At 36.4% G+C, this 13,929-nt stretch overlaps 1 protein-coding gene across 1 annotated transcript in view; it reads right to left on the reverse strand.

Annotated features, from left to right (window-relative positions):
* Positions 1–435: 435 nt before the first annotated feature.
* The window catches only part of TMEM67 (transmembrane protein 67), a gene marked incomplete at its 5' end in the record, with an annotated part of 37,028 nt that continues 23,534 nt past the window's right edge, over positions 436–13,929 (reverse strand). Inside the window, 8 exon segments of the mRNA XM_084229144.1 lie at positions 436–842; positions 1,989–2,131; positions 4,073–4,175; positions 4,723–4,827; positions 4,931–5,047; positions 8,305–8,421; positions 8,879–8,959; positions 13,504–13,644. Coding sequence (XP_084085270.1) covers positions 762–842; positions 1,989–2,131; positions 4,073–4,175; positions 4,723–4,827; positions 4,931–5,047; positions 8,305–8,421; positions 8,879–8,959; positions 13,504–13,644 — 888 coding nt within the window. The 3' untranslated portion in view covers positions 436–761.

Genomic DNA, 13,929 nt, shown 5'->3' on the forward strand with positions numbered 1-13,929 from the left:
ATAACATGGTAATTTTACAGTTTATTTTGTTATTTACAATCTTTAAACTTTATAAAGGGCAAAACTTTGGGAGGGCTCTTAAAATGTTAACTGAAAATATGTATTAAAAAAACTGTATTGAGGGAAATGTCACACATTATAGCTTAAAAAGTATAAGTGACATTAGATTTGTAAATACACTCAATGGGCTGACCTAGTAATATAGACACACAAAGGAATTAAATTGTACCATTTCATGTGATGCTTACTAATCCAACAGTGAATTATCCACTACGAAACAGGGTAAGCAATTAAAAGGAGGCAAAATGAGTCAGTAATAATATATTTTAAAATTTCTAAGTAAATTTGAAAATATTTTTTAACATTTTAAACTATAAAATATTTAAAATAAGATACTGAACTAAAATCTAGGCTTCAACTTGGAATCAAATAATTTTGTAAAAATGATCTATAAATTACAAGGACATTTGTTCTGATTATCATAAAAAAGTGCTGAAAGCTGAAGTCAGGCTTTTGTTTTGCTTCATTGTTAATGCTTCTAAATTATGAGTTGGTAAGTAAAATACCATACATAATAAGAAAATATATTCCATTATATCACATTAAAGTCACAAAGTTATAAACCCACAAGTCATAAAAAAATAAATCTTTTGTATATTAAAAAACAAAAAAAAATTTGAAAAAATAATGCAAACTAACCTGCTAATCATGACATTTTCTTTTGCCATGATTATACGGCATCTTTTAAGTTACTCAACAAATTAAATCAGAAATCTTTGATCCACCAATGTTTTAGAAGCCAAATTCTTCTGCCCTACTGTATTACGGATAAATCTAAAAATCTGGAAAAAAATTAAGCAATTCAGAATTAAAAGAAATTTATAAAAGGAAAATTATATATGCACTTCAATTAAAATATTTAAATTAAATATTTAAATGAAACAAGCTAATTATCTCAACTATTCACTTTCCTCTACCAGACATCTGAATGCCATGGTGATACACAGAATTACTTAAGTCTATTATCATCTTAAATAATATCAAAGTAGCATATGTTCCTATTTAGAATATATTTTGTTAATAATACAATTCCTCTGGCCTCCATGGTGCTGCTACGTCCCTGAGTTCAGTCCCTGGCCAGGGTGCTAACCTACATATGGAGCAACAGACCTCTCACCCGCTGCTCCCCTCAGCAGTGTATTTCGCCTGTTCTGCTCCCCACTCTGTCTCTGGTGAATCCGCTCATCCCCCGCACCTCTGGTCTACACCCCAGTTCTTCTACACACACACACACACACACACACACACACACAAATCCTCTCAAGTTTATAGAAATTCACCTTTAAATATTTGGCAAGGCAGCTTTCCTCCAGCTCTAAAAGCTACAGATTAGGGATAGAATTTGTTCGTAATTCTAATTTCTATCAGCGACTAATAAATTATCTTATTTAGTCATATACTTCCTCAATATAGTGGGGAATATTTGGGTAATATTAATAACAACACTTTAAAAACAAAGCTGTCATTTCTTGAAATCGCCATTTCAGCCTGCAAACCCATCTATGCAGATGCTTTTTGTCCACACCGGTGGGAATGCATGAGTTACAAATTAAAGGGGCTGTCTGGTGGCTAAGCTCTGAGCTAGATGTCTAGGACTTGTCTTTTGTTGTGTTAACATCTGGTGCAGAGGGTGAACAGGACTGTTACTGACACTTCTGGCACTTAGGAGATCAACAAATTAAGTGCCTTCCTACTACAGTCCTTTCACATTTGCTCAAACAACCTAGACCCTCCCCTGATGTATTTTCCTAATCTGAAGGAGAGTGTAGACTGAGGTTATTGAAATTTTACTTCCTTTTTGGTAGAGTTAATCATAGGACAAACCTTTACAAAGCCCCTGTTTGTAAAGGTTACTCTCTGCTACGAGAATATATATCTATTTCCAACAAGTCTTTTAAAAGAAACACAGAAAAAAAATTTAAACTTACCTCTTGTTGGAGGTATGTAAGGCAGGCTGCTAAAATAAAACTCTGGCAAGCCAAATCCACAACACAGAAGAATAGCAGGTCAAAAATAAGAAGAGTGGCTTCATTTCCATAATACAGAACACTGCTGAAAGAATAACCTTCATCTATAAAAAAAATTATAAGATATAAGTTAGAAATTAAAAAATAGAATAAACCGGTGACAATTTCTGGTCATAAAATTTGGATGTTTAATAACAACAATATAAACTAGTTACTACTTATAATACTTCATGAGTTACCAAAAAAATAAAGAGCATTAAAATTAGCTAATCTACAAGATAAGGAACTTTGCTTTTTAAAAGCAGTTTTAACACTTGCATCATGGGTTGGTAATTGCTAGCACTCTGAGTATACAGTTAATATAATACTTTTCAAAGACCAGGTAATATTCTTCCTCTATTTGTTTAGAAATTTAAAGGCTAAACTGAGTTTCAAAAGATTTTCTCAGATAAGGTAAGTTAAAAAACAAGATCTTCCACCTCTGTTCCAGCAATGAATGACCTCATGTGAGACTGAACTTATTGCACACCTTTACTGTCCCTTACAATTAATGCCTTATTGGACATCTCTTCCTAGATGTCCCAAAGATACCTCAAGACAACAACATAGGGCCTCCCCTGGAAGCGCAGCGGTTGAGCTCTCGGCTGCGAAGCTGCCTGCAGCCAATGCAGCGCTGGTTCGATCCCTGGCCGCCGGCGAGGGTCCCACATGGTGCGCAGACCTCTCCTGCCGCCCGCTGCTCCCCTCAGCAGTGTATTTCATCAATCTGCCTGTTCTGTTCCTGCTCTTGCTCTGGTGAATTCTCTCACCCTCCTGCGCTACTGACTGTACCCAGTGTTTGTATAAATGAATAAATAAAATCTTAAAAAAAAAAAAAAAACAACACAGTCCAAAACCAAATTCTTTCTCTTCCCCTCACAACCTGTTCCTCCCAGGACGTAGGACCACCACTCACCACCTAATCAAACAAGCTAGAAACCTGGACAAGTTTGACCATTCTTTTTCTTCTACCTCTTTTTTTCCTTAACATCACTGGCAATCTCTTCTTTTTCTTTATCCACCATCACTACACCAGTGCAACCTGTGCCTGCAGAGAATTCTAGCCCAGCATCGTTCCAATCACCCATTCATGGACCTATCTTCCATCATTTACTCAACAAGATGCCCAAGGGAAGGACCACTGATCTGGGTACCCAAGGACTGGCACAACAGTGATGCTAAGTAATGTGTAGGCCAGGACATTGGTTATACTGGTTCTATTCTTATCAAGCCATACATGACACTATCATATTCAAAGTGATATATATATGTAATATACTATCTTTGTAATACCAAAAAACCAGATTTAGGCACTATTCCTGTTGCAGATTATATGCAAATTTTTTTTAAAGATTTTTTTATTTATGCAAGAACTGGGGTACAGGCCAGAGGCATGGGAGGGTGAAAGGATTCACCAGAGACAGAGTGGGGAACAGAACAGGCAGAGTGATGAAACACACTGCTGAAGGGAGCAGTGGGCGAGACAGGAGAAGTCTGCCGTGCCATGTGGGAATCTCCTTGGCCGACCAGGAATCCAGCTGGTGCTGCAGAGGCTGCAGATAGCTTCACAGCGCTGTGCTCAACCTGCTGCACCACCAGGGAGGCCCTATATGCAATTTTTAAGAATTTGGATAAAATGAAGGATTAAAGATTAATCACAAATATTATTCTTTATGTATTTCATAAATTTGCCAATGAACTAATAACATTCAGAAAAATAAGAATCCGTTATATTTGTTTTACCCTCTCTTCTACTTGCACCATTGAATTTGGAATTCAGTCTTTTTACTATCTTGTAGAATGATTATTCTTATAGAATGACTATCTCTTATGTTTTTCTTACTACATGATATAATAAAATGGAACAAAGAAAACTAATTTTGTGATGTTAACTAAATTACATTTCCTGTTTTTATGTGAAGTTATAACAAAAGAAAAGTAACAAGCTCTTCTTGTTCAAACTTTGCAAACAGCAATCAAGCTCAACAAAGGTATTTGAATGGTACCATTGTAAAAGATGCTTTTTTCCACTGGCTCCATAAATTCCATGCCCAGAATTCTTTCAAGAAGCAACTTATCTTTTATAAAGTAGTCCATTTCCTTATGAACCTAATATAAAAAGACAGTCATTTCAAAAATAGCAATGAAATGTTTCCTAAATTAATGTAAAATCAGGAGAGAAATGAAAATTGAACCGCATGCAAAGAAAATATGGTCTTTAAAAAGAGTGAATTTTCTACACCAAGGTTTTATAACCCGGTTTTATATCCTAAAATATTTAGTAATTTTTTAAATTTGAAATGCCCTTAATAAAAGTATTTAGAGCTAGATATAATGAAAATCAATTTATAACAAGCTTTTCAAGTGTACACCCATAGACTATTTCTACAGTGAATAGTACTATTATTTTGGTAACTGGCTAACAAAATTCTAGCGCAGACATGTTTTAAAGTAATCATTGTGCCAATAGACATATAAAGTTCCATCTTATTTTTATATAACTTGACTCTAGCCCTACCTCACAGTATTTACTTTGACAGCCAAAAAAAGGGGGGGAGTGGGTTTTCTAAGTTCACTGACTTAATTCTCTGTCTTGGTTAATTTTTTTAAAATTGCATTTTGATTCTGTCTTAAATAGAATTGCTAACATACATACATGGTCGATGAAAGATCCAAGAAATTTATTCATAGTATGATACGCTTTTATACTCTGCTCAAAGGAACTTGCTGATGAACTCAACAGTCTAGCAGGGCCATTTTTCTAATGTCAAAAAGAGACAAGAATAAATTCAACATGTCTTACATTTGTGGTATTTAAATAACAGATATTGGCAATATATATCTGAACTGTACTTTATACAAACCCTTGTTAGTGTTTCATGAATTCTGTCATAGTGTTGTCTCATCTGGCTAGAAACTGCAATCTGAAAAGTCTGGCCATCTGTGTTGGGTACCAAACCTCTCTGGCTACACAAGTTTTCCTGAAAAGTTAAAGGATTTAAATTAGAATAAAGATTGTGAAAATTTGGTATATCTCAAAAAGAAAATACAGTTTTTAGCTAGTATCACATATTACCAGGTTTGGAAGTCAAGTGAAATTTTACTAAAACTGCATTTGAGATAAAGATTCCTTGTTACCCAAGGTTCCTACTTCCCTCTAGGTTTGACTAATTTCTGTTTTGGGATACTGTCTCGAAGGTTTTTATATACCTTTTATATAATATCACCTCATCTCCTCTGCCCTACTTAAAAACAAATTTCATATTAAGTTCGCTGTATGCTGAAATGCTCAGCATTTTTTATGAATCACTTTATCATTCTGTAAAGGATACCAAACATCTAGTTTTAGAATTTTTTTTTTAAGATTTATTTATTTATTTTTACAAGCACTGGGTACAGTCAAAAGAGTGGGAGGATCAGAGAATTCACCAGAGACAGAGCGGAGAACAGAACAGGCAGACTGACGAAGTACACTGCTGAGGGGAGCAGCGGGCGGCAGGAGAGGTCTGCGCGCCACGTGGGACCCTCACCGGTGATTGGGGATCAAACTGGCACTGCAGAGGCGGTGGGCAGCTTCGCAACCCAGTGCTCAACCACTGTGCCACCGGGGAGGCCTTAGTTTTAGAATTAACTACAATTACAACTGCAAATGATCTCTTTGGTTTTCTAACATTTATAAAATGCTTTCTGAATTAACACCAATAAAAATGTAATACATGAATGAAGAGTTAATGTTAAGGGCTAGAGACCCTTATGAGAGCTCCTTGACAGAACTCGAATCCTGACAATTATTAACATGTAAAATTTGCCCCCTTCTAGAAAATTTCCATTGATGTTTCCAAGTCAGTGCAAGTCCTCTTGCCTCTATTCTCTTGCCTTTATTTGCCTACTCCAGAGTTTCTTCTTTGTTTAAACTGAATTACAAACAATATAACATGTGGTTTTCCATGGACCTAATGGAAATAAACATGTAGTGAATTTTTCTATCTAAAAAAGGGGAGGCAGAGATATTTCCCTGATCAAAAAAAGCACAAGCTATTGCAGAGAATTTATAAAATATGGAGAAGTACCCAAAAAAGGGGGGGGGAGGGGAATCACCTATAATCTCAACACACAAAGACACAGGCATTTTATTCCCAGTTTTGTCTAGGATATTCCAAGATGGCATAAAATAGGATCATACCAATTTCTTTTTCACTTAACATTATATCCTGGGCAGCTCTCCATCTCATTTGATATTCTATAAAACATGATTTTTAATTTCTGCCTAAGTACTGGTTTAACCAATTTATTTAATAGTCTCTCATTTTTACATGTTTTTGCCCTTATTAAAAAAAAAAAAACCACCCGAGATAAAGATCTTGAAATGAATTAGCTATTCACTTTGCTAATTATTTCCTAGAGTTACATTCATAGAATAGTAATATTTTACTATGTTCTTAGGGTTATTAAGCATTATCTTTTAAAAAAGTTTGCTAATTTGAAGAAGGCAAAAATATTTTTTTATTCATTTCTTTATAAGTCAAACATTTTTAAGATCTGTAAGATTGTTGGGCATGTGAATATTCTATACTAATAAAATAAAATCAATCCTTTCTTGATGCTTTCTATTCTCTATGCTATAGAATGTCATCTCCCAAATGGAAATATTCTTTTCTAGGTTTTTTTTTTTAAATTTTACATTACACTTTCAACCAGTGTGATTTCTAATAGTTAACCAACTGATCTAGTTTAATGGATTTAATAAATCATTCTCCTTAGAGGATACAATTTTTATGTATTAAAATTCTTATAAGATGAAGGCATAGTATCTTAATGAACCCTCTTAAATTATATTTTTCTTTCAAGTTTTATTAGGGAAGTTTTCTAATGTATATAGTAGAGAGAAGGGTAAATCATTCATCATCCAACTTCAACAATTACCAACATGTCACCAATTTCTACCACCCTATGTACCAAAATCTATTCATCTAACTTTCTTCTTCTTCTTCTTCTTCTTCTTTTTTTTTTAAAGATTTATTTATTTATGCATACAAGAACGGGGGTATAGGCCAGAGGTATGGGGGATGAGAGGCTTCACCAGAGGCAGAGGGGAACAGAGCAGGCAGATCAACTGAAATACACTGCTGAGGGGAGCAGCGGGCGAGTCAGGAGAGGTCTGCTGCACCATGTGGGCAGCTCTCTGGCTGGGGAGCCTACTCATGTTGTAGTGGCTGCGGTCAGCTTCATAGGTTGCATCTTAACTCCCTGTGCCACCAGGGAGGCCCCTAACTTTTTTTTCTTTTAAAGCAATCCCAGGTACCACGTTATTTCATTTGTAAATATTTCAGTATGTTTCTCTAATAGTCTTTTTAAAAACTATCATTTTTATACCTATCACATTAACCATTCTTTAGTATTATTTAATATTTAGCCTACTTAATCTCCAAGATTTTCCCCATAGATTCTTTTTATAGTTTGTCTGACTTGGATCCAAGCAATGTCTACACAATGTATTTGATTATTTTGTTTCTTAAATATATTTTATTACCTCAATTTCTGATTCCACTACTACCACCACTATCCCTCTTTTTCATTTTATACCACTGACTGATTGGATACACTGGGTGACCTGTCATATATTCAAGATCTGGCTAATCAGCTCCTGTGGTTTTATTCAATTTGTTCCTTATGCACTAAAATTTTAGTTTTGGCTAGCCGAGAGGTTTGACCATATTTGGGTTCAATTTTCTTAGGCGAGATTATATTTTGGGTGATGTTATGTTACTTCTATGACATCGTAACCGCAAGTTCATAATTTCAGTTTTCCTAATTTCTACTTGAAATAAGATTGAGCCAGTGTACAAATTATGTCAGTCCGATTCCTTACTATAGTAAATTTCCTGTCAAACTTCACTTAATTGTTTTAGCATCCACTGATGATTAAAGCCTATATATGTATTAATCCATTAGTCATTATATAAAATGATGAGCTAACTTAGAATTCCTTTTACTTTTTTCTATTAAGGAAGAACTTTTCCTCATGGTTTATTTGGTTACTCTGAACTAAAATTCATTTAGGAACTGCAGGATTTAATTTGGTTCTTTCTCTTTATCAATGTTCAGGGCAATGAGCTGGTATTCTAGAAACTTTCAAAAGTAATCAAAGAGGATTTCTTTAAAACATTATTACAAATCCTATATTAAGCAAAGGGAACCCATCTCTCAAAAATCAAAAAGATATAAAATAAATTCATACCGCTTCTCTTTTAAGATTCATATTCATTTCTTCCATATTAGTATCTGCATGCCCATGTACTGATCTACCATGAATATAGTACCCAAAGCATTTGTGGGATAACAGAAACACTGATATCTATAAAAACAGAAGAAAAAGGAGCCATTAGCAACTCATCTGTAAAACAACAAAATTAAGGTTTTCTTAAAATTGCTTCCTTTCTCTCAAACTAATGATGGTTGGGGATAATAAAGTGGTAAAGAATAATGAAGTTATTTTGCAAAAGTGCATAGAAAAGAGATTGAAGATATTTTCCAAGAAAGGAAGACTTAGGGTTGATATAAGAAAACTTTTCAGGGATTCTTGGCTGAGTGGTGGCATAAAAAATACATCATTAAGAAACTGAAAATAAAGAAGAAAAAAACTAAGGCAGTAAATATTAACTTGCAGCGCATTGTAACTATCTCTGGAATTAACCAGAGAAAATTAGACTAAAAATCCAATTATACCAAATCACTTTCAAAACCTCTTTTAATGTGCATATGACCTTTAAAAAGGGAAAATAAGAGTTACAAGATAGTCAGGAAGTACTTACATTACTCATACAGCATAAATCAACAAATTGCCGAATTTTATCTTCTATAAATCTCTCATAAAACACAGCAAAGAACATGATCTGAAACATTAAGCCAAGTACACACTTATTAGCTTTCAGGATTTAATTTTCTTTTATAGCCACAGTGTAGAATCTTAAGAAAAAAAAGTTGCAACTAAGAACACAGTGACCTCTAATGGTTCCCATGGAATATAATTCTGCTGTCATTCCTTCTGTCAAAGGAAGATGATTTTGGAATTCTGTTAAGATTCATTGAGGGGCCTCCCCGGTGGCGCAGCGGTTGAGCGCTGGGTTGCAAAGCTGCCCGCGGCCTCTGCGATGCTGGTTCAATCCACGGCTGCTCCCCGGCCACTGGAGGAGGGTCCCACATGGCGCGCAGACCTCTCCTGCCGCCCGCTGCTCCCCTCAGCAGTGTACTTCGGTCCTTCTGCCTGCTCTGCTCCCTGCTCTGGCTCTGGTGAATTCTCTCACCCTCCCGCGCTTCTTACTGTACCCAGTGCATGTATGAATAAATAAACAAACAAATAAATAAATAAAACATGCCTCTAAAAAAATAAAAAAAAAAAAGATTCATTGAGGGATCCTACTTTGAGTTTTAAAACCTCTTTTGTGTCATTAAAACATGAAAGGATAAACATGGGAAGGAAAAAGAAGGTGACTTTAAACAATTAAAAATTTAGGATAAACTAGATTTATGTCTAATTCTACAGTTTTGGCCATCGCATACATCTCAAAGCCATACCTCTTTCAACCCTGGTCTTCCTTGACAGATAGCACATAAAAACATATCAAGTATTTTATTTCACCTACAGATAATGTGTTAAGTATTTAAAGATTGTGGTTTCATATGTTTTCTTAGATTTAATGACTATACTAATAAAGGGAAATCTTATAGACCTTTTTGGACATTCTTCAGAGAAAGACAACATTTCCTAACCAACCACTCTAAGGCTGTCCCTACAGATCCTGGTGTTCTCTATTCGTAACCTCCACTCCCCTCACCTCCATTTACTATTTCTCTGTGGATGCCCTTCACAGCAGCTGTCACAATTTGTCACTTGTTCTTATTACAGCATATCCCTCCTTTAGCACAGTGCATAATATATAAAATGTACTCAAATATGTAAATGAATAAATGAAGCAGGGGCCTCCCTGGTGGCGCAGGTGGTTGAGTGCAGCGCTGTGAAGCTGTCTGCAGCCTCTGCAGTGCTGGTTTGATCCCCGCCGGCCTTGGAGCAACCCACATGGTGAGCAGACCTCTCCTGTCTTGCCCGCTGTTCCCCTTAGCAGTGTATTTCAGTTAGTCTGCCTGTTCTGTTCCCCAGTCTGTCTCTGGTGAATCCTCTCACCCTCACGCGCATCTGGCTTGTACCCCAGTTCTTGTATAAATAAAAAATTAATTAATTAATTAAAAAAATAAAAAAATAAATGAAGCAATGGCAGCTCATTATTTAAAAGGCACTTCTTCCATCTAGTGGCCTAAAAACATTAATAAGATCAGTCTTTTTTTGGCCAACTATCAATATGATATTTTCTAATAAAAATATATGGAGGGAAAGCCAACTTAGCTTCGGGATCTCTTTCCTTTTTCCCCCTTTTTTATCTTTTTTTTTTAAAATTTATTTATTTATACATGCACTGGGTACAGTCAGAAGCACGGGAGGGTGAGAGAATTCACCAGAGCCAGAGCGGGGAGCAGAGCAGGCAGAGGGACCGAAGTACACTGCTGAGGGTAGCAGCGGGTGGCAGGAGAGGTCTGCACGCCATGTGGGACCCTCCTCCGGTGGCCGGGGAGCAGCCGGGGATCGAACCGGCGCCACAGAGGCTGCGGGCAGCTTCGCAACCCAGCGCTCAACCGCTGCGCCACCGGGGAGGCCCCCCCTTTTTTATCTTGATTGAGGTAACAATGGTTCACAATACTATACATGATAGAGGGCAGCAAGTTCACACTTCCTCAGATGTGTATGTTACCACACCTCTCCCACCATCGAAGCAGCTATAGTCCTTTACCAGAGACCACTAGGTCAAGCCTTCCTCCGTGATCCCAGCATCACGGTAACAGCAAAACACTTTAACTAAACACTCTGTAAAAATATTTTTTAAGCCCTTTTAAAAGAGTAACATTCAAATTTTCAAAATTGAAGAATACCACTTCAAAGTTGAAAAGGGTAGGTAAATAAAAGGAGTAAACAATAAATTCTAACATTATAAGAAACAACAAAAGGTTTTGTAAACAAACTTAATGGAACTATAACAGGTTGTTAAAGGAATCCTTAAAGGTACTTGAGGAATAAACACTAAAACTTTAGAATATTTCCATGGAGAGAAATACTCCTGGTCAGAATAAAAGCAAGAGAGAAAAACCAAGGAGTTCAGGTGGTGGTGCTGGAGATCGCCAGCTGCTGCTCCAACAATCCTTTCTCCTAGTAACAGACCCCTCCTTTGAGTGGGCACAAGGCTGTTCAGATAAAAGATGTCAGGAAGAGGGATCAGAGGGAGGGAGGGAGGGAGGAGCACAGGGGACTGAGGTGATGGTGCACGGGTATGCACTGGTGAAGGAAACTCTATGGGGACTACACCTGAGGGGGTGGGGGGAAGCAAATAGTTTAAAAATAATCAATGACGTAAAAAATAATATAAAAAATAAAAAAATAAAATGTGATATTGGTCGCATAATAAAAAAATAAAAATAAATGAAAAAAAAAAAGATGTCATTACTGCGAGGTGTGGCCATGCGGCTAAGTTCTAGCACCTCTTCAAGAAGTGCTCTTCTTCGAGAGCTTTTTCAGCCATTATGGAGCAGGAGGAGACCTGAGCATGGGAGTACAGAGTGGCAGAGCAGAACAGGCTTCTGGGTCATGACAGCCCTGCATTGCTGACCTTTGTTTTACTATCTCATAGAAGTAATAGAGGTCACTTTTATTTGGCCACTGCTATTTTGGTTGTTGTACACAATCAAATTACGAAAGGCTATAGGCATGTTATTCCTTTAAATTCTCTACATCCAGATGAATATGACCCATTCACAAAAACTTACACTGGCAAATGTAGAAAATCCTCTGACTGTTATATTGATGACAAACCATCAAACCCCATACTCTGTTGATTCTATCTTATTTCATATTCTAATTTTTGCCTTTCTTTTCTGATTATCAAACTATCTCTCATTACTCCATTCCTATAGTTTTAAGTTTGAACAAGTCTCACTAATTAAAATAAACGTAAATTTAAATAGTCTAAAGTCAGGTTACAGAAATGCCACCTGGTTCCAATTCTACAGGAATTTGGGGATTTTAATAATCAAAGTTCTATTAGAATAGCTTTTTTTTTTAAATATTTATTTATTTATTTACTTATTTATTTATTTATATAAGCACTGGGTACAGTCAGAAGCGTGGGAGGGTGAGAGAACTCACCAGAGCCAGAGCGGGGAGCAGAGCAGGCAGAAAGACCGAAGTACACTGCTGAGGGGAGCAGCGGGTGGCAGGAGAGGTCTGCGCGCCATGCGGGACCCTCCTCCTGTGGCCGGGGAGCAGCCGGGGACCGAACCGGCGCTGCAGAGGCTGCGGGCAGCTTCGCAACCCAGCGCTCAACCGCTGCGCCACCGGGGAGGCCCTAGAATAGTTTTTAACCCAGTATTTCTAGAGGTTCCATCTTCATTTGTTGACTTGAAAGTTAAAGGGATTTTTAATCAAACAAAAAGTCTCTGCATTGATAGGAGTGTTTGGAAACAAGAAAAAAAAAGTGCAGATATTAGAGTTAAATGCTTTGGCTGCTTCTTTCTTTTCTCCCTTTCATTTCTTTTTTTTCCCTTAAGTTTTAACATACAAAGGAACAGTATATACAGATGTCAAAATACAAAAAAAAAAAAAAAAAAAAAAAAAGATGATATGGGAAGTAAGCACAGAAAGGAGCCTCCACTGCAGTCATAGGACCTGACACTAAGTAGATTTAAGTTTCAGTTATTTCAATAAATACTTCTAAAAAAATTTCACAAGGGGTACTTGCAATCTGAGTGAGTTTAACAGTATCTAAATAAATATAAACAGAAGAAGAAAAGAATATTAAGGGTAGCTTAGCTATCCCTGCAGTTGCGTTTGTGTGTGCATGCACGTGCACCCACGTGCACGCGTGCATATGTGTGTAAGAAGCCCATTATATGACTAGAAAGCTGAAGCCCATTATATGACTAGAAAACTGTTTTATGTTACCTGAAAGTCCCTTTAGAGTCCCACTATTTATAAGATAAACTCTGAATCAAATTGCCTGGGTTCAAGTTCCAGTTCTGCGAATCACTAATTACATGAGTTTAGGTAATTATTTAATATTTCTGTCCCTCAGTGTCCTTATCTGTAAAATGAGTATACTAGTAGAACTTAATTTTGAGGGCTACTATAAAAATTAAGTTAGTATGTGAAATGCAATTAATAAATACAGTGTATGGTTTATAAGACTATATAAGACTATATAAGAATTAGTTATTGTTCTTGTCAGCTTTTTTCTGCAACAGAGATCAGGATGTGGTCAGCATTTGAGGACAATAAGTTGTAAACAGTTATAGATATCAAGAAACAATGCTGTTTAAAAGTAAAATCTCTTGTTACCTGTATAATTCCAATGCCTAACCAAAGAGCAGCAGACACTGCATATCTTAGGATGCGGCTATATGGAGCTAGATAGCTTGCTGGGCTTCTGGAAAGACTGCCCGATGAGTCCATTAATGCTAAGTTCTTGAAACCCACAACCTGGAGTAAAAGGAAAATGGTAACTTAAACAGACAGGCATAAAAAAAAGTCTTAAAACAAACAAATGAACCCTCCTCTAGTCTGAAAATGAGACACTCTTCCCTCCTCTTCATCTTGAAAAAACTAAAATATTCAAGTGTGTACAAACAGTAGAAAAATCTAAATAAAAATAATTGTTTTTAATTCACTTGAATATTTGACTGAAGCAGAAGAATGACTCGTATTGTTTTCAGGTAACATGAAGCTGCAGAAGGAACTGATGACTTTTAAGCCATATTATGTTTT

Source organism: Talpa europaea, assembly GCF_964194135.1.
Source record: "Talpa europaea genome assembly, chromosome: 3".
In the NCBI taxonomy this organism is placed as follows: Eukaryota; Metazoa; Chordata; class Mammalia; order Eulipotyphla; family Talpidae; genus Talpa; species Talpa europaea.